At 41.1% G+C, this 25,044-nt stretch overlaps 1 protein-coding gene across 2 annotated transcripts in view; it reads right to left on the reverse strand.

Moving 5' to 3' along the window:
- Positions 1-25,044, reverse strand: part of scube3 (signal peptide, CUB domain, EGF-like 3) — a 140,484-nt gene that overhangs the window by 85,553 nt on the left and 29,887 nt on the right. For both annotated transcript variants that reach the window (XM_041799016.1, XM_041799015.1), the window contains exons 2-3: positions 21,008-21,130; positions 14,140-14,265 (exon numbers count right to left, since the gene is read on the reverse strand). In XM_041799016.1, the coding sequence (XP_041654950.1) occupies positions 14,140-14,265; positions 21,008-21,130 (249 nt within the window). The remainder of the gene's footprint in view (positions 1-14,139; positions 14,266-21,007; positions 21,131-25,044) is intronic.

Consider the following 25,044-nt stretch of genomic DNA (forward strand, 5'->3'; position numbering starts at 1 on the left):
CATTTTCAGCTGTGAACATTTCCTACACTCTACACTTAGTTTTTGGCAAAAATGCAATGTGCAAAACCCCTCTGGCTTACTATGACATCCAAAGTCCTCTTGGCCTGAGTTAACCCTTGTACTGTTAGCATTCATGCCTATCAACTTCTGCATGGTAAATATGAAGCATGTCCAGAACCCCCGGCCGAGTCTGGTCTGACAGGGGTATGCACACAAGAGTAAATGGATGTCCGACCCCATTATCAAGCTGTATAGTCCGACTCCCAGAAATTCCATTTCTGTTAAATTTTAATAAGAATAAGATGTTTACATCAGTAGATGTAGATGTATAGGTATTGTTAATTTAGTGGTACCATGGTGACAGAGGCACCTCAGTGCTATCATGGACATGTAAAAATAGGTCTTCAGGTTAACAGGTGTAGGTAAATCTTAGTAGGGCAGAGCTAAGGGAAGTGAAAACTACATCAGACCTTGCATACCCCTCATCCTTTGCACTGGCTTTATTTTAACTGTAAAAATGGTGGACGCAACAAGTAACAAGAGAGAACTGAGTGATATTTTTTGCCACCTGTGACCGATTTTTGCCACTTTTTAATCACATTTCACCACTTATTTCCACTCTCTCAATTGTTGCCACTTCAACCCATTGTGCACTTACATATAACTCATTTTTACCACTTTTTAACTGCTTTTCACCATTTTTACCACACATTTTTGCCAATTTAAGCCAATTTCTAGCCAATCTATGCCACTTTTAACCCATTTTTGCCAATTTCACCTTTATTCTGCAATAAATATTGACTAATTTACATTTCCTTGAAACTTTTTCAGTTCCTTCCGCTTTATTCTCTGATATCCTGACATCATGGCTTAGCTATGAAGTCTGACATTAGCTCCCTAATGGTTTAGGTCGGTATGCCCATCCACATTGTTAACATCACCAAAAAAAGGTAGTTCTGTTTCAAGAAACTGATTTTACTTTTTGAAAAGGCTACACTGTACTACAGTATATATAAATAAAATTTGTTTTTTGTTGCTTCGATAAGAGTGGTTATTATTCAGATTAGAAATAAGATATCACAGATTAACTTTACAATGGACTGATTTGTCTGACCTCCTTGGGCCCCCAGTTTGGCTGGGCCCCAGAAAGCTCTCTCCTTTATCCCACTCTATGGGCAGCCTTGCTGCTAATACCAATAATTCCCTTTAAAATAATATGAACATGCAAAATGCAAAGGCCTGACATCAGGTCTTAAAGGCATATACACAGGAATACTGCATTCGGAATAAATGGGTTAAACTTTAGAGCAACTAAATTAAACAGAATGCAAAATAAAATTGTAGAATTATAGATATGAGTAAGTGCAAACTATTAATTAGATCATCCACTCATAGTGTTTGGGTGCAAATGTCATCAAAAGGCACATAGAGTTGTATTTGGATGTTCTAAAGAGTTATAGAAGTGTCTTAAGCTGTCTGAGGTGACCACGTCTGTCTTAATGGTTATCTGACCTGGCAGCACACCGGAGTCACACTGAAAACCTCCAACTGTGCAGCACTAAGCCATAAATGTGCACATACAGCACAATCTCCTGGCAAGTGGGAAACCTGATCCACCTGGGCCAGAGTACCTGCTGATGACGAGTGTCTGTCAGCCCCGTGACGGGAGGAATGCAGGGAGGGGGAGGAAGGAGGTGGGGGGAGACGAAGAGACGGAGGGAGGGGAGGGGAGAGGAAATGTAGAGATGGAAAGAGGAGAGAGTATGAGAAATGAGAGGGAACAGGAGGGTAACAAGCCACCATGTGAATCAATCTCAGGAGCACACAAAGCATTTCCAAAGGTGTCGCCTGAGGCCCCATCCTGCCTCCTGGCAAGAAAGAAAAACTGACCGCACACAAGAGTTGCTGACTTCATTTCCACTGATAATGAACTTCTAAAATCGTTCTCCCTCCAACTCATTTTGTGACTCCACAAAAGGAGCAAATGAAAAGCGGTGGAACATCTATAAATCTTTTCATGTTTATTTTCAGTACAGCAGCTGTTGTGGGATGTCATTTTTGCCGCTTTTATTCGTCTGGCATGCTGCGGAGCTTAGTGGCCCCAGCCTCCCTTGTGCGTGACTACTCTGTGGCTCTGGAGGTGACTCTCTATACTCCCTCTTACCCCGGAGACCTGGGCTCTGTCCCTCTGTACCGACCACACTGGAACCTTATCCACCCCTCTGCTCAATGCATCAATAATCCGCTGTATACACAAGACGTTTTTTTAATAAACCGTCATGCGAAACTAATTTACTGTCTATTTGTCCAGTCTGAGAAGGCCTAGAGATTAAGTTTCCTTTCTGGGGAATTCTCAGCCCGACAGAGTTTGAAATTAAACTTCTCTGGCTCCTCTTTTTTTCCACACAGAAATGCAGGGACATGTGGATTCACCAGGCGCACAAACACGTACATAGAGCGCTCACAAAGTGGCACCTGGCAGGCCAGAAACCACTGGGGTGGATAAGTAGGTCAGTGGCAGGTAGCACTCATGACCCTCATCGGCGTGCCAAGTCTGCTGTCCTTTCTCCACATTCCATCAGCAAAACCATCTCTTTCCTCTAAAAACAACGTGTCATGTCAGCTGAGGTCGATGGGAAAAGCATCCCTCTGCAGCCAGGTGAAGCAGAGCACTCAGAAAAAAAGTTAACATTTCAACTTTTAGCCAGAGTCAAAAGAGGACAGTTTAGAAAAGACACTCAGCCAGGCTTTCATTTGAAAGTGTGGCGGCCTTTTTGTTAAACTCATGGATTTTTTTTCGCTCCATCATGCAAGTGGCAGCAACAGAAAGAAGACCTCAGAGCTGACGAAAGCTGCCAGCAACCTCCAGCTGCACCTTTGCAGATAAACTGTTAGCAGGCACCAAACACCCAAAATCCACAAATCAAACAGGAAACCCTCCTAAAGTCTCCTCTCTCATGGCTTTTTGGTGCACACAGACCCCCAAAATTCAAACATGCACACAAACAACAATCCCAAATGCAATGCACAAAATTGCCCATTAGAAATGCAGCCGTTCACAGCAGTCCCAGGGGAATTCTCTTTCCATACCCTCAGCGCATCGATGAAGGTTTCATTTCCTGATTCCTTCATCCTTCCAAATGAGGTGTTGCCTGTCAGAAGATTTCTCCTGTTTAAATAGTTCTCCCATAATTGCCTGTGTTGTGTCCTGGGCAAGGCTGGCATCCAAAGCAAATATTTCCAAGCGGAAAAGGGGCTCTGGCATGGCCCAGAGAAGTGCTCCTGTTATTTGGACTTTTCAAAAAATTCTCTTGAGAGGATGGAAAAAAAAAGTCTTAATCAAGTTAAAAGGGCTGCCTCACTTCTGAAAAATGAGACATGTCCCCGCTCTATCCCGTCTTCTCTCGGGGAGGCGCAGGGCAACGGAGAGAGATTAAGAGATTGGTTGTGTTTGCGGAGGCCGTGTCCGCTGGTTTCTCAGATAGCCTTGGCTGTATATATAACATTTGGCCTTGTGCAGAGCTTTAGAGCCGTGTAAACAAGGTGGTTGCCTGACAGAAACTCCTGAACTCTTATTTTGGGGAAATGCTCAAATCTTGTGCTCTGCCCTTTTTCAGTTCAGCAACTTTTGGGGGTATTTATCGCTGACCCTGACTTTCCTTTTTTGCAGGGCAGAGTGAAAAACTGCTGCTGTCAAAGCAGCTCCTGCAACCATCCTGCTGCCTGGTCCCTGACTGCATCAGACAGCACTGTCTCTGTGGTCCAGACAGACCAGAGACACGGAGGTGAGTGGACTGACACTGGCCTCTTTGGGCATTTCATTTACAGGAGTGGAAGAGGCACACACTCTCTAATAAGGCAGCAAAGCGGAGCCATGTGCAGCGTCAGGCAGAAAACAGCTGAAGGGCTGCAGAGTGACCATGTCGCTTTAGTAGATGATCAGATGCCTGTGAGCAAGGAGTGTTAACATACAAACCAGACACCATTACAACCAGTCTTATTTAAAAGGGCTGAGATAGGGTTGTTGGTACCACAATTTAAAATTTTGATACAATACTAGAAAAAATCAGGACATATAGATACACATTTCTATACAACGCAACAAAAATTGAAGTTCTAGGTGAGAAATGTTGTTACGTTCTTGTTTTTAATAATAAAACTTGCAAGCAAACTCTGCACACATTCAAGATTACTACTGCAAAATCATAATTATGGTAAAACAAACCTGTCTCATTAAGTTCTAACCCAGCTAACCATCCCACTGTTCATTGCTTTTCCTTTCAGCACATGCATTTATCAAACCTATAGCCATAGGCGTCTGGATGTGTGTTTTCTGTGTGACGGCTTCAGCATGTGTCAACCTTGTCATAAGTTTTACCTCAATCCTCCCAATCCAATATCCATATCAGTTCAGATATCTATTATCTTTATATAGCACATCAGACTGACAGCGCTGATGCCTGTCACCAATCCATATTCCTGAGATGTAAATGCACCTCACCGCATGCATTGTGTTGCCACATCAAGCGTGGCTGAGTGCTACGTGACAAACAGCCCAGTCTGAGTGCATTCTGAAAGCCCTTTCTTGTTAACATGCATGTCATAATGGACATCAAGCCATGGCGCAGCCTAACGCAAGCTCTACAATTTTGAAAAAGGAAAAGTATAAACAAATTAAAATAATGATTTATGAATATAAATGGACTGTTTTAGAGAGTGAAAATGTTTTCTTCTGGACAAAATATAAAAGCACTGAAACATTAATAACACAGAAACTTCAGCAAAATGGGAGCAACACAGCTGAGAAACAGCAATTGTTGAATCTGTACTATCCAAAATTGAATGATGGTAACAATCCCATTCATTCCCAGGACTGCGATGCATTTTTAACATTTAGAAAACATCCTCCCTCTGTCTGTTCATGAGAGATATTTATGTAACTTTTTGTTACTAAGAGCCAGAAAAGGACTTCAGAAATGCTACTCTTTGTGGGCCTGTGATTCTGAATTGACCACCACAGCTATGGTCTTAAACAAGATCTAAAACAAGATCTCTACTTATTCTAAAATTGAAAAGAGGACAGGGATGTCATAATACCAAATGGTTTTCTAATCTCTGATAAAAACTAGTACAACTCAAGCAACATAGATACAGTACCTGTTTGGATACTAAGAGTGCTTTCACATTAGGCCTGATTGTTTCCATCACTGGCGGTATGCACGTAGCTGGCTAACAAACCCACCAAAGAAGAAGCTACCATGGCAGCCACTAGGGTCATGACCTGAGCGAAGATTGTTTATGTTTTTACCCGCCAAAAATCCATCCTGCCAACTTGGATGCTTTTAAAATCCCTTTGAAGATGCCACCAATGTCGCTCTTTGTATCTGAATATCAACGTGCAGCCCAGAGGATTCAATGGGCTCGCGCTGCACGTATACAGAGGTTTTTAAGGTGGCAGGTGACTTTATTGCTATCTAACTTATTCCAACTAATAGTCATATGTAAGGTGAGTCATAACAGACCATTTGTTGACTTGATTCTGATGAATTCAGCCTTTTATTGAGGAAAAATGTGAACAAACTGCCACGCCGTGGAAAGAAGTTTAGTTTTTACGATGATGTCATATAGCTGATACAACTCTCTGTCCCTTATCTGGGCGCAGTTGCATTCACATCTCATCGGACCCAAGACCGGGCCCTTAGTGTGAAAGCCACCTAAGGCAACTAAAATACTAGTACACTTAGGTCATCTTTAGTTGTGAAATAATTGACACTGCAAACAAATTCTTTCATACAGGCTTAATGGCAGATTCACTAGGGTCGACTCAGACCACACAACTTTTCTGTCTTCTACAATAGCACCATGTCTGACTACACAACAAGTATTAAGAAAATTAGCTCAATTAGCCTAGTTAATATATACAGCTTCAGTGTAGTTACATATACAATACTGTGCAAAGCTTTGAGGTGTGCTTAAGCCAAAAATCAAGGGTAAAATAAGGTTTATATGTGGCAAGTTGCCTGAATGCACCATCAGGTGGAAAGGAGAACTGACACAATCCCCCGGCAATGCTCTGGATGTCTTTGTATATCATCAGGCTCATGGGAAAATAATCTGTTGAAAAAATAAAGTCACCACCTTTAGGGTGGAGTAAGGGGTGGATGTGGCACGTAAGCATGGCCTAGGGTACTGTCAAAGCAGGAAGTAAGATTCCCATGAGCCCCTGGGTGTTCTGTGGACGTCCCAGGGGCCAAAAAAACAGTGGCAGTCCAGGGGTAAAAAGGCCTCGACAAAGAAATGCTGTCAAACCTAACCATGGCTGTCCCCATCCCTCTTTAGCCCCTTTTTGTGGCTTATCAGATCCCACGATGAATCCTTAGCGACCTTTATGCCTAAAACTTATGCATATGACTATATAACCCCAGAGGGAGAAAAAGAGGGGATTTGTATGATGTCACTCTGGTAAATCACTCAGTCACTCACTGGTATGATTCAAAGAAGGGGAGAAATTGCTCTCCTATTGGTAGGTGTCAGGAAACCCATCGTTGACGTCAGACCAGAGTGTAAAACTAGACGAAGATGCAAGAAAAACTCTGGCATGCTAATCTTGAGGACTTTGGGTGTCTTGGATGTGCAGTTCTGTGAACATTTGTCGTTCCTGATGATCATATTCAGGCCTGGCATTCGCGGATGAGCTGGGACGATGGAGTTGGGCCAAAATCTGGCTGAATTTGTGTAGTCTGAGGCAGCCATTGCTCTGCTCTCTGTTGGTTTGGAAGAGACATAAATGGAACTTTTCCATCTTTATAAGTGACAAAATGATAGTATTTATGGACCAAGAGGACTTAAAAAATGCTAGGATTTTCTGACCCCTGATTCTGATGAAATGCAGCTCCTCTCTGTTTTCACAGCAGCTTTGGGTTAAAGAGTGCGGCTTCAGATGTGCTCTGATTTTGTTTTTTATATGATTGATGTTTAAAATAATGGAAACTGTATCATGTTAAAAACATGTGGTGGAGAAAAAAGAAACACCCTTATTAGCGTATTTCCTCTTTCTCCCTGCTTGGGTTCAATGACGCAGCACATTTCTTCCCCTACTTGAATGACCAGGCAGCAAGGCACCGGGTTTGAACTTCTTCATGTGAACAAACATTCAGCCCCAGTGTCACATAAATTGATATGTTGCAGGAAGTTCCCTCATCTGCACAACACACACTCTCACAAATCAAAGGAAAGTGGAAGACATTTGAAAACTGATAATTGATGGATGAAAACACTTACAGTGTTGAGCTTTGAACACTTTATTAGTTCCAGCTCTGCCTGAGCCACTGTGTCTAATACAGCAGACTGAGTCACATCTGCAGAGCAAACATGATGAAAAACTGTTTACTGTCATTTCTAAATCAGCAGTGAGGCTTGATTTTATGCTATTACATAAACACAAAACTAATGCAGCTTTGATTGAAATCAGATTTTTTTAACTTTTGGGTTCGTATCTGAGGTAACCATTTTGGTAAACAAGCACAGCCTTTAATACCACACTTAGTCTATCACTGTGTTATGTCTTAAATGGAAAACTATGAGGTATTACCATGCTTAATGGTATTTCTCTGTTCCTCAAAAATAGGGTCTGGATGTAATTCAAAAATAAAACCCCAGGATAAGTGTTTGAGGTAGACAGCCTTATGTCAAAGAGACAAGAGGCCCTGCATAGACGTCTGACAGCTCTCAGTCTGCTACACGCTTACATCCATAAGCCCAATCTCAGGCTTGAGTTTCTCCTAAAGCCCTGCCAGTGGGCTCAGCTGGAATTGTTCATTTCATGGTGAGTGGGACCGAACAATCCTGGGAGAGGAGAGAGAGAGAGTGAGTGTGTTGATATAGTCTTCAGGAGCCGGCTAATGCACCGATCTTAAATCCGTCCCTTAACTCATCACTCCAGCTTCGCTCCTCTGAGCTATGGAGACTCTCATGTCCAAACTGGATTCGGTGCATGTCACAACAAAAGCAAAGCGACTGCTGGCGGGGGAGACAGCAGAGCATTTGAATATGTAGAGAGGGAAGGGGGGGGGGGGGTGTCATGGCTTAAGCAGGGGTGGGAATTGTGAGAAAAGTCTTAATATGCTGTGATATAGCATGGTAAGGAAAGTTATGATACCGTACTACATGTTAAATATAATACAACAACACAACAGGACATGTCACAATACAATATGACAGTATACAATACAACCTGATACTGTATGATGTAGTAAGGTACTTTATAATAAAGTATGGTATGAGATGGCAATACACAGTACAACAGGATAGAATAGGATAGGATATGAAAGGAAAGAAAAGGATAGAAAGGAAAGGAAAGGACAAGACAGGACAGGACAGGACAGGATAGGATAGGACAGGGCAGGACAGGACACAACAGTATATGACATGATGGGTCAGGATAAGGTACAATAGGATAGGATAGGACAGGATGGGACACGAAAGGATATGTTCAAATTGGATGGGATGGGTATGATACGATGAAATGGGATAGGATAGGATGGGAAGGGATAGGCTGGGATGGAATAAGAAGGGATGTATAGGATAGGGTAGGGTAGATAGAATAGAATAGGAAAGGATAGGATGGGACAGGATAGGATAGCATGGGACAGAATAGGATGGGGTAGGATAGGATTGAATAGGACAGGACAGTGCCAGATAGGCTGGGAAGGGATGGAACAGGATAGGAAAGGATAGAATAGGATAGGATAAGATAGGATAGGAAAGGATAGGAAACAATGGGATGGGGTGGGGTAGAATAGGATGGAACTGGACAGGACAGGACAGAATGGGACAGGACAGGACAAGGTGGGGTGGCATAGGATAGGATCGGATTGATGGGATGGGATAGGGTAGGACAGAAAGCGGTGGGTTTGGATGGGATAGAATAGGATGGGAAGGAACAAGATGTGGTGGGACGGGGCAGGAAAGGACAGGTTGGGATTGGATAGTAATTGGTGGGATGGGATGGGATGGGATGGGATGGGATGGGATAGAATAGGATAGGAGGGAACAGGACAGGACAGGACATGAGAGGATAGGACAAGGTTGGATGGCATAGGATAAGACAGGACAGGACAGGAGGGGACAGGATGGGATGGGAAGGGGCTATGTGGGGTAGGACAGGATAGGATCGGATAGGATAAAGATGATATGGGACAACATGAGATGTTACAAATGGAAATCAGCTGTCTGGTACAACCATTTTGTCATTGCCCATGTATAAATGATCAATTACATTGCACACTGTCCTTTAACCAGTAAAGTAAACTAACTAACAATATTGTCAATAATACACTGCAACATCATACATCATAATAAGATCCCGTGATGATATTATCAACAGTAAAAAAAAAAAAAATGTATGAGGCAAGGTCCAGGACAATGATATTGCAATACAGAGGTTGTATAGTGACACCATCATGTAATGATACATCACTGTATCAGACTAGCTTAAGTCTATAAAATCTTTAGTGAAAAAGGTAGTAAAATAGGACAACAGTATATTGCCAAATGGATTTTTTTCCCACCCATATTCTTTAGTGCTCTGTTGCCTTTTCCTTCCTGTAAGTGAGGGGTTATCACATCATCATTCTCTAGACTCAATCCTACATATTTGGTTTATAAAGGCGGCTGTTTAAAGCACCTTTTTGAGGTAAGAATCAATCATTTTCTGCAAAAAGTCAACAGTGCAGAGGTTATCATTGCCACCTTGAAAAAGCGGGCAAAGCACTTAAAAGGAATGCATTTAAGAGCACAGCAAAGGCTGTGGAGCAAATCAGCGTGACGCTCTTTGATGACTACTTTCTCCCGTCAGGACCTGGTCAATAATACATCAGTCTGAAACCTCCTGTTTGATTAGCAAACCCTGCAACACGATCCCAAAGGAGTACATGAGCGAGGACACAGGATCGGGCCTGCTTTAGATGACTAATGAAGATTTTTCAGAGGTATTTTCTTGATGTGATGAGTAAAGGATAATCTCACTATACAGTTCCAGGTATTAAAATGTATTAACTCATGGGGCCTTTTCTTTGTTAATGCTGTTCTTCAGAAGTGCATTTCGCAGCTTTAAGGAGTTTGCTTCTGCGTTATAGATCATGATACGTCTCTGGGCAAGGTTAAAGTAAAAGGGCATTCATTTCCCTATAGATTGCACAGGGAATTGAGCTGTGTTGAATCAATACAAACCAAATCAGGGTTGATCAATGAGAATCAAAGGAACATGGCTTGTTGAGCTGAGGGAGTGGAGCCCCCATGCCCCAAAAAACAGCCGACAGAGCCAAACATGATGAATAGATTTAAACAATGCAAAGACAAACAGTTAAAAATGACACCTAAGGGCACATTTGTACCGACTTTATTGCTACTGCTTTAGTGAGTCACACTCAGGCTGCATGCGATTGTGCTATTTCCACTTTATGGGAGTGCAAGAAATATGATTATTTGTGTTTTTTTGCTCCAGAAAGAAGCGTAATGTTGTAATTTGTGGTTGAAAAGGAGGTGGGTATTTGTGCAGATGTTTATGATATTAGGCTACTTGAGAGAGTTTAATGAACTAGCAATGATAAGAGGGAATTCTGGTTTCTGTAGGACCTCAAACAAAACACACAGGTCATAAATGTGGGGTCGGCGGCGCTACAGTGGGGAACTAATAGCCTTCCTGCATCTGGTTTTCATTGTAAAGAGGATGTGTGTTTTGGATTAAATTGACATTGATTCCTCTGTTTTTCCTAAGACTCTAAAAATCCTTTACAGCCGTGCCATAAAGGAGGTGTGCTGATTAAATACAATCCCTCCCTCACCTCTGCAAGATAAAAGCCATGACAGTTATAAAAGACATAATCAGCTTCTTATATGCTTGGTTTCTTCTTTTCTGTGACTTTTGAGGGAGTCCAATAGTTCCCTGTAAGGTAAATTATACAGTGAGTGACATCTCAGTCTGCGCAGACAGGAGGCAGCGTGCTGTGATATTGCATTGCTTCCACCTTGCTGACTCCCTGACATCTTCCCAGGGTGTAGGGCAGACCTCAGAAACCAGAGCGTCCCCCGGTGAGGCGTGCTAGGCGGCGTTCTGCTTCACGCTCCGCCACCTCCTGCCACCGCCCCAATGTCATTACGCTGCCAACACATCCAATTACAAGGCATGTGCGGGTGCAAGAGGGAAAAGAAGACTTGGACAGAGACGTGTGCGCTGGCGTGTCACTGAGCTGACAGTCGCGCAGACACCGGGTGCCTACAGGCTGGAGGAAAGTCTTAGCAGGAAGTTATGGACACAACCGGGAGTTTATATTGCATTATCAGAAGAGGAAATAAAGCAAAATCTGCCGAGCTTTATGAAAAAACAACATGGGGTAAATCCAAATGGAAGCACCTTAAAGATCCCAGACTTTAAACTCAGTGTGAACTTTTAAGGATCAGGTGAACGTCTCCTTCTGTGCAGCCTCCAGCACATCTGGTCTATAAGGGGCTCTGAGGGTCTGACCTTGTCTGGGAACCAGCTGCTTAGGCTCCCCACTCCAGGGCCAAGGGGACTAATCTTTTTTCTCAGGGGCCAAAAAGGAGCTTAAACCTGGAAGAGGAAGCTGGGGCCTTAACATGAAACCTCGGCTGTACCTCTTCCTCTCCTTTCTTGTTTGTGCTGGGGATTATTTCCTTAGCAGAGCAGAGCGGGGGCATTAGCATGAGTTAAGTTCTTGAGAAAAAAGAAGTCTAAGTAGTCCTTTCAGGTCTCAGGGCAGGAGTTGGATTTGTGTTTGACAGCTATACATATACACCATCCGGTGCGTCTTAATGCCACCCTTGCTACGCTGAGATTTACCAAGTCTTTTCAAGATGTCTCTGCCCTCTTGCATTGCGGGTCATCAAAATAAAACATGGCAGAAAAAAAGCTTAAACACTCTCTCTCCGCTTCTTGTGATAGATTACATCAAAGGGGATCGATGGATGCAACTCTGTTTGATGCAACAGCAGCAGCCACACAAGCATGTATTGCAATTACACACCTGCATGAAAGGCGGGAGGTGATCCGCGGCAAAGCAAATGATCCGCGCACAGCTCAACGCTGTTGCTAAATGGTTTGGAAAATAGCTGTGCTTTAAACTGTGGATATGAGCATATGAGTGAGGAGGAGATAGTGAGCGAGGGGAAAACGAGAAATAGGTAAAAGAGTTGAAGAAAGAAGGCAGCATCAAGACAGAACATGCTCATTATCGATCTAAAGATTTGTTTTCCATTCCAGTGTTCCTTAATCCCTGTTCATTGAGATCATTTGGGTCTGATATAAATGTGTTGCCTTGTACCCACATGTAAAAGCTCTTTCATACTGAATCATTGTTAAGTGCTGATAAGCTCTCCTGTCATCACTTCACCTGAATGTGAAAATCTGCGGTAGCAGGTCATCTCTTACTTTTATCTACAAAGCAGCTAAAAGCCAGCTTCGGTATAAAAAGAAATAAAGCATGCAGAGGTTAAGATCAAGGGGGAGATGATTTCTAAGGAGCCAGGAGTCTGATGTTGGAGTTTCAAGACAAAAAAACGAAGGTATGAAAAGTAGTGTGGTCAATATAATTTGGCTTTTCTGGAAAAAAAAAATTACCTAAAAAAAAACCTCTTTAAAGTCAAAGTGAAAACAGATGTCAACAAAGTAATGTCAATTGAATAAAAATGTGTAACAAAAATAAAGTGACAGCATATTCACTCCCTGCAAGTCAATATTTAGTAGATGCACCTTTGGCTGCAATCACAGCACTGAGTCTGTGTGGATAGGTCTCAATCAGGCTTGTACATCTAGAAACTACAATTTGACTCCACAGTTCTCTGCAAAACTGCTCAAGCTCTGTCAGGTTGCATGGAGATCGAGCTTGAGCAGTCCATTTCAAGTCCAGTCACAAATTCTCTATTGGATTGAGGTCTGGGCTTTGACTCGTCCACTCCAGAACATTCACCTTGTGTCTCTAAATCCTTTCTGTGTAGCTTTCACTGTATGCTTCGGGGCATTGTCTTGCTGGATAATAAATCTTCCCCCAAGTAGTTCTCTTGCAGACTGACTCAAGTATGTCCTCCAGGATTTTCCTGCATTTTTCTGCATTAATTTTACCCTCTACCTTTACAAGTCTACCAGGGCCGGCTGCTTAGAAGCATCCCCACAGTATGATGCTGCTACCACTGTGCTTCACAGTGGGGATGGTGTGGTGTGATGGTGACACATTAATGGCCCTCAGGTGATCCCCATTTCACAAAATGAGAGACCACTAACACCAATTGGCTGAACCTCCATTGAATTAGGTCAGGCAATTTAAAGGGGATGAATATTTATGCAATCATTATTTTACCTTGGTTTCTTTTTTTTTTATTTAATTGGCTTTTACTTTATAAAAATCTGTTTTCGCTTTGACATCAAAGAGGATTTTTTTGTATTTTTGTGTCTAAAAAGCAAAATTAAATTGACAATGATTGATTTATAAAATTAAAAAAACTGTACAACATCCAAGAGGGTGACTAGTTTTCAAAGGCACTGTGTATGAATGAGAAGAAGAGAGACATACAGGCAGACTGGGTTTAGTGTCTATGTTTAGCTGCTTTCAAGAGCAGAGATTTTTTCCGTTAATTTCATAACCTCTAAAGTGTAATACATTCTCCACAAAGTTAAAATGAATGGCACACTGGTGAAATATTAAACCATGGGAAAGTACGGCCGACTGACGGCTCACTCAGAGCTCCCAGCTCAGGGTCAAGCTCTTCATAAATTCACCCCTTTTTTTGTCAGCCTTTCAAACAAGACTCCTTTTTTCTTTAGTGAAAACACATTCAGAGACTACCTGCTATGTGAAATGAGGGCTAATATCTAATGCAGCAGTCTGGAACATATATTACCATCCATGATATGACATTAGACATGCAGGGAGAGGAATTTATGCAGCCACATGGGTAACGTCAGCCTGAGTCAGACACATGCAGTTTAATGTACATGTTCTCCTGACAAAAGTGCCTTATATAACAACATTTTTCTGCATAATTCAATCAGAGCAGAAGAGAAAAAACACACCCACAAATGCTAGAGTTAGTGCACATACACACCTAAATGTCACGCACACTCACCTAGGCAATTGTGTCCATCATGTGCCAAGCGGAAGCCATCATAGCATGTGCACCTGTAATTTCCCGGGATGTTGATGCACTCGTGGACGCAGCCGCCGTTGTACTCTGTCGCACACTCGTCAACATCTGCGGAGAGAGTAGACAAAAGGATGTTAAAGGCAGTCTGTCAAAAGTGAGGCAATAAAATGTTATCTGGTGAAGCATTGTTGAAAATATGCTTACAAAAGCTCATTTGCAGAGAGTAACTAGAGATGCAATAACAGATGTTTTAAAACTTTGATGATTTTAGAAAAAAAATCTAACAATATCATCTGTTTTCATACCGCAGCAGAAAAAAAGGAAGACCTAGACTCCCAGTCTTCTATGTCTTGTCTCTGCACCCAAAAAATAAAGACCTTGCATTGTTGTCCTTCCTGTATTGGTAAAATTACACAGTACTTTCTTCTTTGCCTGCAGTTAAAGAATTTGACTTCAGATCAACCACTGAAGTAACTGTGGTTGTATGTTTCTTAACCTGTGGTATCTAAAAGTATGAAAGCACCTGAAGCTTTTACATTCCCTTCTTTTCATTTTTTACTGGAATCCCCCAGGGTTCTGCCTTGGGCCCCCATTATCTTCCTACTCCCCTCTAATATGCATCAGCATGACACCAAGATCAAAACGCTGCTTAAGTATTTGCATGATTCAGAAGGTGTGCATGACTTAACTGGCAGTTTTTTTCAGCAAATAAACACTCCAATATTTCGGTGCCTAAATGTTCCTTTTTTATGCCTAATATCAAAACAGGAATTTATCATTTTTATGATTCATTTTGGGCTTTGATTTTGCCCTCATTTTAAAACTATAGTACAGTGGATAATGTAGGAAATCAGGGAGAGAGAGTGGGGAATGAAATGCTGAAAGGGAGCAACGGGCCAGTCCCAAACCCAGAAGACCAGCCTCCATATATGGGGGCATGGCATGTAATCGCCAGGTCATTGCTGCCCCAGTATCAGCCTTGTTTGTTTTTTATGATGCACTTTATGGAAAAAATAATTCAGCTGCCCTGACCATTACACCAACAGGGACTGTACTGACAATGTTTTTACCCCTCCTTTTGAAGCTTTAACAGCCTCCACTCTTCTTGGAAGGCTTTCAACAAGATTTTGGAGTGTTTCTGTGGGAATTTGTGCCCACTCATTCTGCAGAATATTTATGAGGTAAGGCACAGATGTTGTACGAGAAGTCTTAGCTTGCAATCTCCCTTTCAGTTCATCCCAAAGGTGCTTGATGGGGTCGAAGCCAGACCAAACTTATCAAACCATGTCTTTATAGTCCTTGCAGAAATCTTCAGATATGGAAAATGCAGTGTTGTCAACTTTTATGCACCATTTGCCTTGGCAGTTGTTGAACCTGCTATGTAATTTTATATGGTTTTCTATGTGGCTGAGGTGCTGTTGTTCCTAAACGCTTCCACTTTCTAGTAATACCTCTTACAGTTGACTGTGGAATATCCAGCAGGGGTGAAATTTCACAAACTGTCTTATTGCAAAGGTAGCATCCATCACAGTATCACGCTTTAAGTCAATGAGTTCTTCAGAACAACACATTTTCTTTTATTAATGTTTGCAAAGACTGAATGGCTAGGTGCTTAAATTCATACACCTGTGGCAAAGAGTTTAATTGAAACACCTGAATTCAACAATCAACAAGTGTGGCCAAATACTTTTGTCTATATACAGTATCAATGTTTAAATCTGTGGTATTGTGATGGCCCAGGTAAAACACAACACTGATGTACACAATGACACCTTTATTAAGTAACTTTCAGACCCTCCCAGAGGATCTCAGAGTAGGAACAATCGTTTAACAGATGCCTGATGGACCCAAAGATAACTCAACAGTCTTGACTGAAACAGAATTTGTGGGACTTTATTGAAAGGATAGGAAAGAAAAGAAAAATAATAGTGCAGCAGTTCTTGTGAAATTACCTCATACAGAATAAAAATAACTTTACCAAAGAGCAAAAAAAACCTTTAACTTATTCTTTCCACGTTAATCTTAAGGTGATGACAGACCTGCTGAGAGTCACACTTAAATATCTGATATAAGTAACATTTTTACACTTCTTTGTCTGAATTCTGTACAGCTCTGCAAAATGTGCTAATTAGGAAAAACTCAAGAGGTACTACACGAAAGATGTGACAAGCCTCTCATCTCCCTTTCCAAGTCAAAAAGGCAGATTTTATAATGTGTCAAAGCCTGCCGTTAAAAACCTGTGATGAAAGAGAAGCAGTTGGTGCAATAAAGTGAATGAAATTATCTGTTTTGTTCCGTCTGTTCTTTCCTAAGAGCTCTTAGGAGGTAAACAGGGATGAGACAGCAGATGTGGCAATAAGGTAGCTCACCTGTTACTGATGTAAGTGGTGTTTGTGCCAGACTTTCTCTGATATTGTTTTGTTTTTAAATCCTGAAGCTGATAGCCAAGTTTTTATGCCATACTTAATATCCTTTAATTCTCAAAGTTTTCATGCCAGGACATTGCTTTTTCCCTTTGGAATTTTATTATTGGCAGGATGTTAAAGCCTCTGAAACAGAATTTTCATCCAGTATGTGGTATTAAAAGTTTTATACTGGGATCCAGAGAATGAAGAAATGTTAAATGTTCTGATTCTACAGAACTCGAATTTTTAAACAATACAATCTCTTTGATATATAGAAATGATAGTATCAAAAAGTACAGAAGCTTTAAATGTACAGTAAGCAGCCTTTTAACACTGAAATGTCTACATTAATTAAATGAGCTCACATGTTATACATTTCTACAATGCAGGCTTACATATTTTTAGAGGCAGAGAAATTCTGAATCTTTATAGTGGAAAAGTTCGTCTTATGTCATCGTGGCCACAATGACAGACATTGTTTAAAGTGTTATGTTCAGACTGCTACTCAAAGAAGCATGAACTTCTACTAAAAGCTGCTGTTCTGTTGCTGGATCTCACTCATGTTTTGAGCTGCATAACTGTGATGGACTGGGTTTTCTGTCGCCCAAGCAACCCCTGTAACTCCACTGCCCCATCTCCCTGTTCACCCAAACCCTTGTATCACTTGTTATATTGGATTGATAAGCCTTTTTATTTAAAAAAAATACTCATAAGCTGTAGTCACAAAACAGGGAGCCAACGTTTGCATTTCACGGATGAATTTCAAATGATGAGGGAGAAAAGCTGTTAAAAGTAGCCAGAAGCAATACTAGAATGTTCTGAGAGCGTATTGAGGTGTCGTGACAATCCTAGTTTTAAGCAGCACCCAAGCAAAAAGCAAATAATGAAGTTCAGAGTCAAACTATTAATGTGTAAAACTATATGACGAAAAGGAAACCTTGTACCTAATAAAGATTGACCATCAGAGATAACGGAACTGAATGACACTAAGGTAATGTGACATATAAATGAGCGAGCAGAGGCAGAAAGATAAAGAAAGGCTGCAGATTGCTGTGACAGCCTGAGTGGATTTGTCTGTTACGGTTATGATGACGGTTGGAGGTCCTTGTTGAGGAGACCAGAGATCAAGGACTGAGAACTCAGTGCACTTCAAACCAGCACTTACTGGTCCATTTAGAGCCGATGATCCCGGCCGCTCAGCTCTTCTTTGAGGACATTTCACTCTGCTCTTAACAAGATTGGACAGCAGAGGGATGGGACTGAAACAAAGAAACACTCCCCTGCTCCCTGCTTCTCCTCTTCCCACTCATCTTTCATTCCTTCATCACAGTCACACATCTCTGTTGTGCTCCTCTCCAAAGCTGAAACACCCACCACAAGGGCTTTTCAGTCAACTGCTTTGATTTTGTCGTTATTTGATGTTTGTCACATCATTCTTGTCAACTTGAAAGTTTTGCCCCTTATGGCTGCCTTTTAGAAAAAGCACCACAGAGAAAACAATTACGTTCTAAGGCTGAAATGTGAAAAAAAAAAAAAAATACAACCACTTCAATCAAATGTGCAACTATTATTCTAGGGAAAGCAAGACAGGGTGACTTATTTCTAATGACATCTGTGACATTGTTCAAATTTAAGAATCCATATGAAGCTGTCCATTAATTTCTTTGTTGAGATGACAAGGTAAAGCTAAGGAAAAATCATAGCAATTTTCATTTATTCATGCCATGGAAATATTCTAAAGGCAATAAAAGCCAGCCAGCATGACAGCTTTTAGAAATCTACCTCATATAACCAATAAATCTTGAATCACAAAAGGTTGATAGAATCAGAAAAAATGCATAAACAATCTTTGCTCTTTTTGCCCCCAGCAACAGACAGAGATCACAGTCATTAATAGAGAAGCACTGATGGTTAGAATCTGGGCCAATATTAACATTTAAAACAAAAATTTAGCTGACTACCAAAGCTAGGGGTTTACATTATTTTTTTTGGTGTAAGACTTCAACATTGGGAACATTTTCTCTTATGTTTGACTCAAAAAAACATTTAGAGATTGTCCAAAATAAGACTATGTAAAAAAGCCTCCCTCTGAATCAATAGTTAGGCATATTAGATGCCAGCATTAAATCAATGCAATACAACAGATTACTGTCATTGGTTCATGCCGCATTTTTCACCAGTGGGCCTGCATCTGTCAGGTTCTTTGCAGATGACACAGAGCAGCAGTGGAGAAGTCCTGGCAGTAATTGATGCAGTAATTCATGCAAAAGGAGGCCCAACCGAGTATTGAAGGTATAGAAATGAACATACTTTTCATATCCCTTTTTTTATTGATCTTATGTAATATTCTAATTTTTTGAGACACTGAATTTTGGGTTTTCTTATCTGTAAGCCATAATCATCAAAATTTCAAGAAATAAAGGCTTGAAATATTTCACTCTATGTGTAACAAGTCTATATAATATATGGTTTTCACTTTCAGAAAAGAGTGGCCAAAAATATTTAACTTTTTCATGATATTCTAATTTTTTTAGATGTACCTGTAAACTATGTAGGTTATCTATGAAGCTAAGTAAGCTTTAGCTAAGTTTGTTAAGATCACGTTACTAAAGCTAACTTAGCTTCATTAGAGTATGGCGTCACATTTATTCTGTAGCTAGCGTAGCTATGTTAGCCTTAGCTAATGCTGAACAGGCTGAAACGTGCCACTGTTGGGGTAACTACTTCTAGAGCGGGTCTTTTCATAATCTTATCCCAGATTAGTCCTCTGACCTTTTTCTGTTTCACTTTTGAAATGTTCAGTCTGCAATGTTTGCAGTGTGGCTATTTCATGAAGTAACTGTCAGACATCGTTTATGATTTAAGTACAATTTAGAAGAAAAAATCTAAAACTGAAGAAACATTGTACTGGAAAATTACGGCACTTCCTTCCTGAGATAAACGGCATCTTAGATGAACGGTCTGTGGTCTTGACAGCCCTAGTATTAACCAGTCACATTCATTTGCATCCATACACATTTACGTGCAACTGATGCAGTAGGGAAGCAATTTGGGTCTAAATAGCTTGCTGAAGAGCATATGGACATATGACTACAGGAGCTGGGGATCAAACCCCCAACTCTTTGGTTGAGAGATGACTGGCTCTGCCTACTGATCCACAGTCACTACTGGTATGAAGTGTTTGTGACGGTCCACAGCATACCTACGGTACAAACAGTATAAACCAGGTTTAAAGAAGACTAGGGAGACATTTTTTCTTAGCCAGGATGGACGGGAGGATTTTTAGAGCTAATAAAACCTATCTCAGTGTTCATCCAGACATCTGACTTTTATAGGAAAAAGAAAGATATTGAACATTTCCTTTAGTGGCAGATGACAAATCAGAAGTTTCCCCACAAGATAAAAGCTTCTGCCTTAACTCATAGTTTCAGCTCCTGCTACAGATTTTATGAAAAAATCATTTAAATTCAAAAGTAAAATGTGGAAGTGTGATGGAGGAGCTGTTTAAGAACTAAACTAACCAACACAGACATAAAATCATCTTTATTCTTCCTGCTGCCTTCTGTGAACACTAATAGCTGCTGGCCTCCTGCACTCAGACATTACTGTGCAAGGCTACAATAAACCTGCAGTCTGACAGCATTTCCCTTAAAATCTCACCACAAATTACTTGAAAAAATGTGTTTACTTCAAGTTTTATGAATATTGCTTTTGAATTTAGAATTTGTCCAGCGATTCAGCCTTGAAAAGCCTTCAGCAAAGCCTCTGTTTAAAGGAAATCCGACCTCGCACATTTTTTACAATAGATTCAATAAAGCAAACTTTTATGACCTACGGGCAAGAGGCCATGAAAAACACTGGGTCAAGTAAATGAAAGAATAATAACAGCGAAGGAAAAAAATGACATCAAGAAATATGGTTTTGTAATAATACTAATAAAAATTGTGGGCTATAATGATCCAGAGGCTTTGGGCACATTGAGAAAAAGGTTAGAAAAACAGACTTGTGTCTGACAGTCCATGAGGCCTTCCTCTGGCTGTGGAAATATCCCTGACAGCTTGGCAAGCCCTCTCACTGCCGTTTCAGTTGCTATCTTAATTTTCTCCTCCAACATGTGTAGGAAATTTACTGCTTCATTTCATCTCGTCACAAAGGAGCACTCCGCACCTGGCTTTCCCTTTCCCTCTGTCCGCCTCTCTCTCCCTCATCTCTCCTCCGTCTTCAGGAGAGTCTTGAACTAATGAGTTATGTTGAGTGAGACAGGAGCTCTTATCGAGCCTGTCACTGGCTCAGGGGGCTTATGCTCACACAGATAAGTCAAATCAACATGAGAAATGTGGCTTTTACTTCAATATACTGTAAAAATCCTCCCACAGAGGGGGAGCACGAGTTTGTGCCTCAAACCACAGGTGGAAATGAGCGTATTAATCCAAAAAGACTTTTACCTTCACAATGTTTGCCGTCTCCTTTATATCCTGACTTGCAGATACATTTGTATGACCTCAGGGTGTTCTGGCAGATGGCATCGATGCTGCAGTTGTCAAGAGCCTCTGCACACTCGTCCACATCTAAAAAAGAGGGAGCAGAGAGGAGGAGGTTAGATGATGAAGCTGGAACACCTCTGATTACCGTGTCGTAGTTTTACCCTAAAATACATGAGCCATGTGCTTGATCCAAGTATTATTAACCTTTCAAAGTTAAAGATAAAATGCAAAAGTGACTGTAGAAGAACAGGACAATGAAAAGTGGACCTTATTAAATTGCTGGCATTTTTGAGAACAGTTGTACATAATGAAGAGAGGTGCTTTCTTTGCAATAACATGTAAATGTTATCAAATGTGCTGATACAAGTCAACTTTTGTCTCTAGAAGGCTAATAGACTTTAAGGATGAAAGCATAGAAGAATCTGAATAACACAAAAAGAAGGGAAATCAACAAATTATGCAGTTTTGCCATTCTGTCAGAGCTGAGCTCCTCTGATATAAAACACATTTCTCACATTTTATAATACAGTGTTTTATTCAACCATGAATAACCCGACCATACATTAGCTAGTCATTTCATGTTGACTTGATCCCACAGGCATTAAGAACATACAGGCAGAGATAACATCCCTTAAATGTTGTGCAACTCCTGGATTAACTTTGAATTATAAGAAAGATAAAGTAAAAAAAATAAAGTAAGAAGTGTATATTTAATCAAAATCATGATCAGGTTTGCCTCATGGAGGCCCTAATCCCTGCAAATCCCAGTTAACTTTTCCAGGTGTTTAGGATTACCCCCCTGCACACAGGGGAGCGGCAGCTTAACAAGGTTTACATAGCTCTCAATATCCACTCTTATCACCATCCCTCTGCAGGAGCCGGCTGATCCCGATGGGAAATGACCTGCAACCTAAACCCATGAGCTTAGCATATTGGATATATCTGCCCAATCCTGGAGGACAGAGTGTGCTGCAGAAAGGAGGGCAGTGACAATACAGGATGCACAAAACTGTGGAAAATCTGTGTCACAAAGTTTTACATTACCAGAAACTCCTGATAGCATGTGTGCCCTGTGTGCTGTATGCTAAGGTTTGAATGCATCCTCAGATTTCACTTACGGGGGCACAAAAAAATCTAAAATTAACTAAAATCAAGGAAATCTCAAAGTGAGATAGTTCTGGTTTTGCAGACAGAGAGGAAACATAACTAAAATCATTTATAAGTACTGGTGACACAATCTGAAGAGCAAAAAACTAACAGTTCAGACATAATTTCACCCCTAGCAAAGCTTCAATTAACCCTTCCTGCATTCATTGTACCTGATGGAGGCCAGTTTGTTCCAGACTGTGGATGGTAAAGCCAGAAAGGACAACTTTCAGAAGGATAGTTAACCAGATATTGCATTAAAATACAATTGCTGGAAGAATAAAGAGCTAGCCAAATGTGATGTGAGGATCATAAATTCTGCCATCAAGGGGCTCTCAATCAAAACAAGTGAGGACCCTTGTCATGAAAAACTGCTCAACATAAGGTGTATTTACCCAACAGTGCACCAACATTTTCATTTCATGGATTACTTTCACAGAAAGAGGGAGAAAAGATGTTAAAAGTGGCCTTCCTGTTGAAAGGCATAGAAGTGCGAAAGTCTACAAAACATATTGCTGCACTGAAGGTTCCCAAGATCACAGTGGCCTCCATAATTCTCAAATAGAAGAAGTCTGGCACAACCAGGACACTTCTGTGAGCTGATCTGACTAAACTGGGCAATAGGGGGAGAAGGGCCTTGGTAAGAGAGGTGACCAAGAATCTGATGGTCACCCTGATTGAGCTCCAGAGATCCTGTGTGGAGATGGGACAAAGTTCCAGAAGGACAGCCATCACTGAAGCCTTTCACCGATCTGGGCTTTATGGCAGAGTGGCTAGACAAAGCCTCTCCTCAATGTAAAACACCTGATAACCTGCTTGGAGTTTGCGGAAAAGCACCCGAAGGACCCTCAGACTGTGTGAAACAGGATTCTGTGGTCTGATGAAACCAAGATTCAACTGTTTGGCCTCAATTCTCAATGCTATGGCTTGAGGAAACCAGGCACCACTCATCACCTGCCCAATATGATCCCAACAGTGAAGCATGGTGGTGGCAGCATCATGCTGTGGGGGTGTTTTCTGCAGCAGGGACTGGGAGACTGGTCAGGGTTGAGGGAAAGCTGAATAGACCACAGTACAGCGATAACTGTTAACAGTTCAACCTGATTGTCCACAAGTCATGATGCGCCTCGTTGTGTCGGTCACGCTTATCTGTTTATGTTAGCAAGCTAAACTTAGGATAACCTAGCTCAACATTAGCTAGCTTCAAACTTTAGCTGGGTTGGTAACGACACAGTCGTGCAATATCTCTCAGTAATATTCATCGCCAGGCACCACACATCACCTTTCCAATACCATCATAGCACTGAAGCATGGTGGTGGCAGCACCATGCTGCCAGAACCCTGACCTGAACCTGGACATTTCTGGAGAGACCTGAAAATGGCTGTCCCCATCCCCATGGACGGTCCCCATCCAACCTGACTAAGCTTGAGAGGATTTACAAAGAAGAATGGCAGAAAATTTCTCAATCTAAGAACTGAGTAAAGACTCTGAATTCTTGAGAGTAGATTAAGGAGAGAAAATTCAACTTTAAATTACTGCAGCATCAGGCTGCACCAAAAAAAAATTGAAAAAAGTGAAAGAGGTCTGAATACACTCTGAATTTGCTGTATAGAGGCACAATGGCAGAGCTGTGATGCAGGAGTATAATTCAAGAAGACTTTCCAAACCAAAGAAAATACGTCAAGGAAAGACCTTAGGGGGGGTGAGGGGGGAGGGAATGAGGGACACTTGAGGTGTGGCCAAGAAAGACTTTGTTTTTGTCTGAGAGAATATTACCAATGGCAACATCTCCTGGCATAAACCCTTACAATACCATACAATACATTTAAAAATAGTAGAGAAGCACATAAGAGAAAGTTTTTAAGTTTTTCCTGTAGGTACATTTTCCTTTGAATGCAGCACCCACTTAGGAAAGGAGTTAGAAAGACTGCCTCCTCTCTTACTTAGTTCCCATGAAGCCATTTAGTGACACAAGAACTATCCCAGTCCTGTATTGATTTAAAATATGTGAGAACAATGTGAATCCTCCAGAGGAACAGTCCTGGTGTTTTCTCATAACTGATTGTCTTCCAGTATTACAGCAGGAGAGGCCGCGTGAGGAAATGTTTTCCAATAGAGGAGGCATTAATCACAAAAAAATATCCGATCCTATTGTCAGATTTCTTGGTACCCCGTCTCTGACGCCATTAATATTCATTATGACAGAAAGTCAAAGAATCTCTCTCTTTATTCTGTTATTAATGTTCCCATGTGGAGCATCGATTCACTTTATCTTGCAAGGTTGCAGAGTCCTACTCCATTACTTGAGAAACACACTCACAGGCTCACAAACAATCCTTTTAAAACGTGCCCTGAGACGGTAACTGCAATCGGGAATCAAAGATTGACAGCTCAGCTGAACTTGTTTGCAGTAAAACTTCTTCAGGATAAAGATAATCCGACTTAAACACACAAAAAAATGCACAAAAACTGACAATTATACTCCCCAAATTTCGGCATAACTGTTTTTTATTAAGTCTCATTTGCATGTAGAACGGTTTGATGTTGTTGTTGCTTCAGGCAGTTGTTGAGAGCAAAAGAGCAGCAGCAAATACCGGGCTGTAAGCGTTTATAATGTTATGTAACAGTCATTTTATGACACCTAATGAAATCAAAATGATGACAGAGGAAGCAGTGTGTTGAGCAGTTGGGATTTGAAAAGGCAGTTGAGCCGACTGTTTTTGATAAAACTGGTAAAATGGTGTAAAAGTGATTGAAAGATCGGCCTTGATCTTTCACACTGAAAACTGGCATTTAAAAATTAACTTCACAGCCTGATACGACTCTTGGATTTCAGTGAGAAATCCATTTT

This window comes from Cheilinus undulatus, linkage group 11, assembly GCF_018320785.1.
Source record: "Cheilinus undulatus linkage group 11, ASM1832078v1, whole genome shotgun sequence".
Classification (NCBI taxonomy): domain Eukaryota; kingdom Metazoa; phylum Chordata; class Actinopteri; order Labriformes; family Labridae; genus Cheilinus; species Cheilinus undulatus.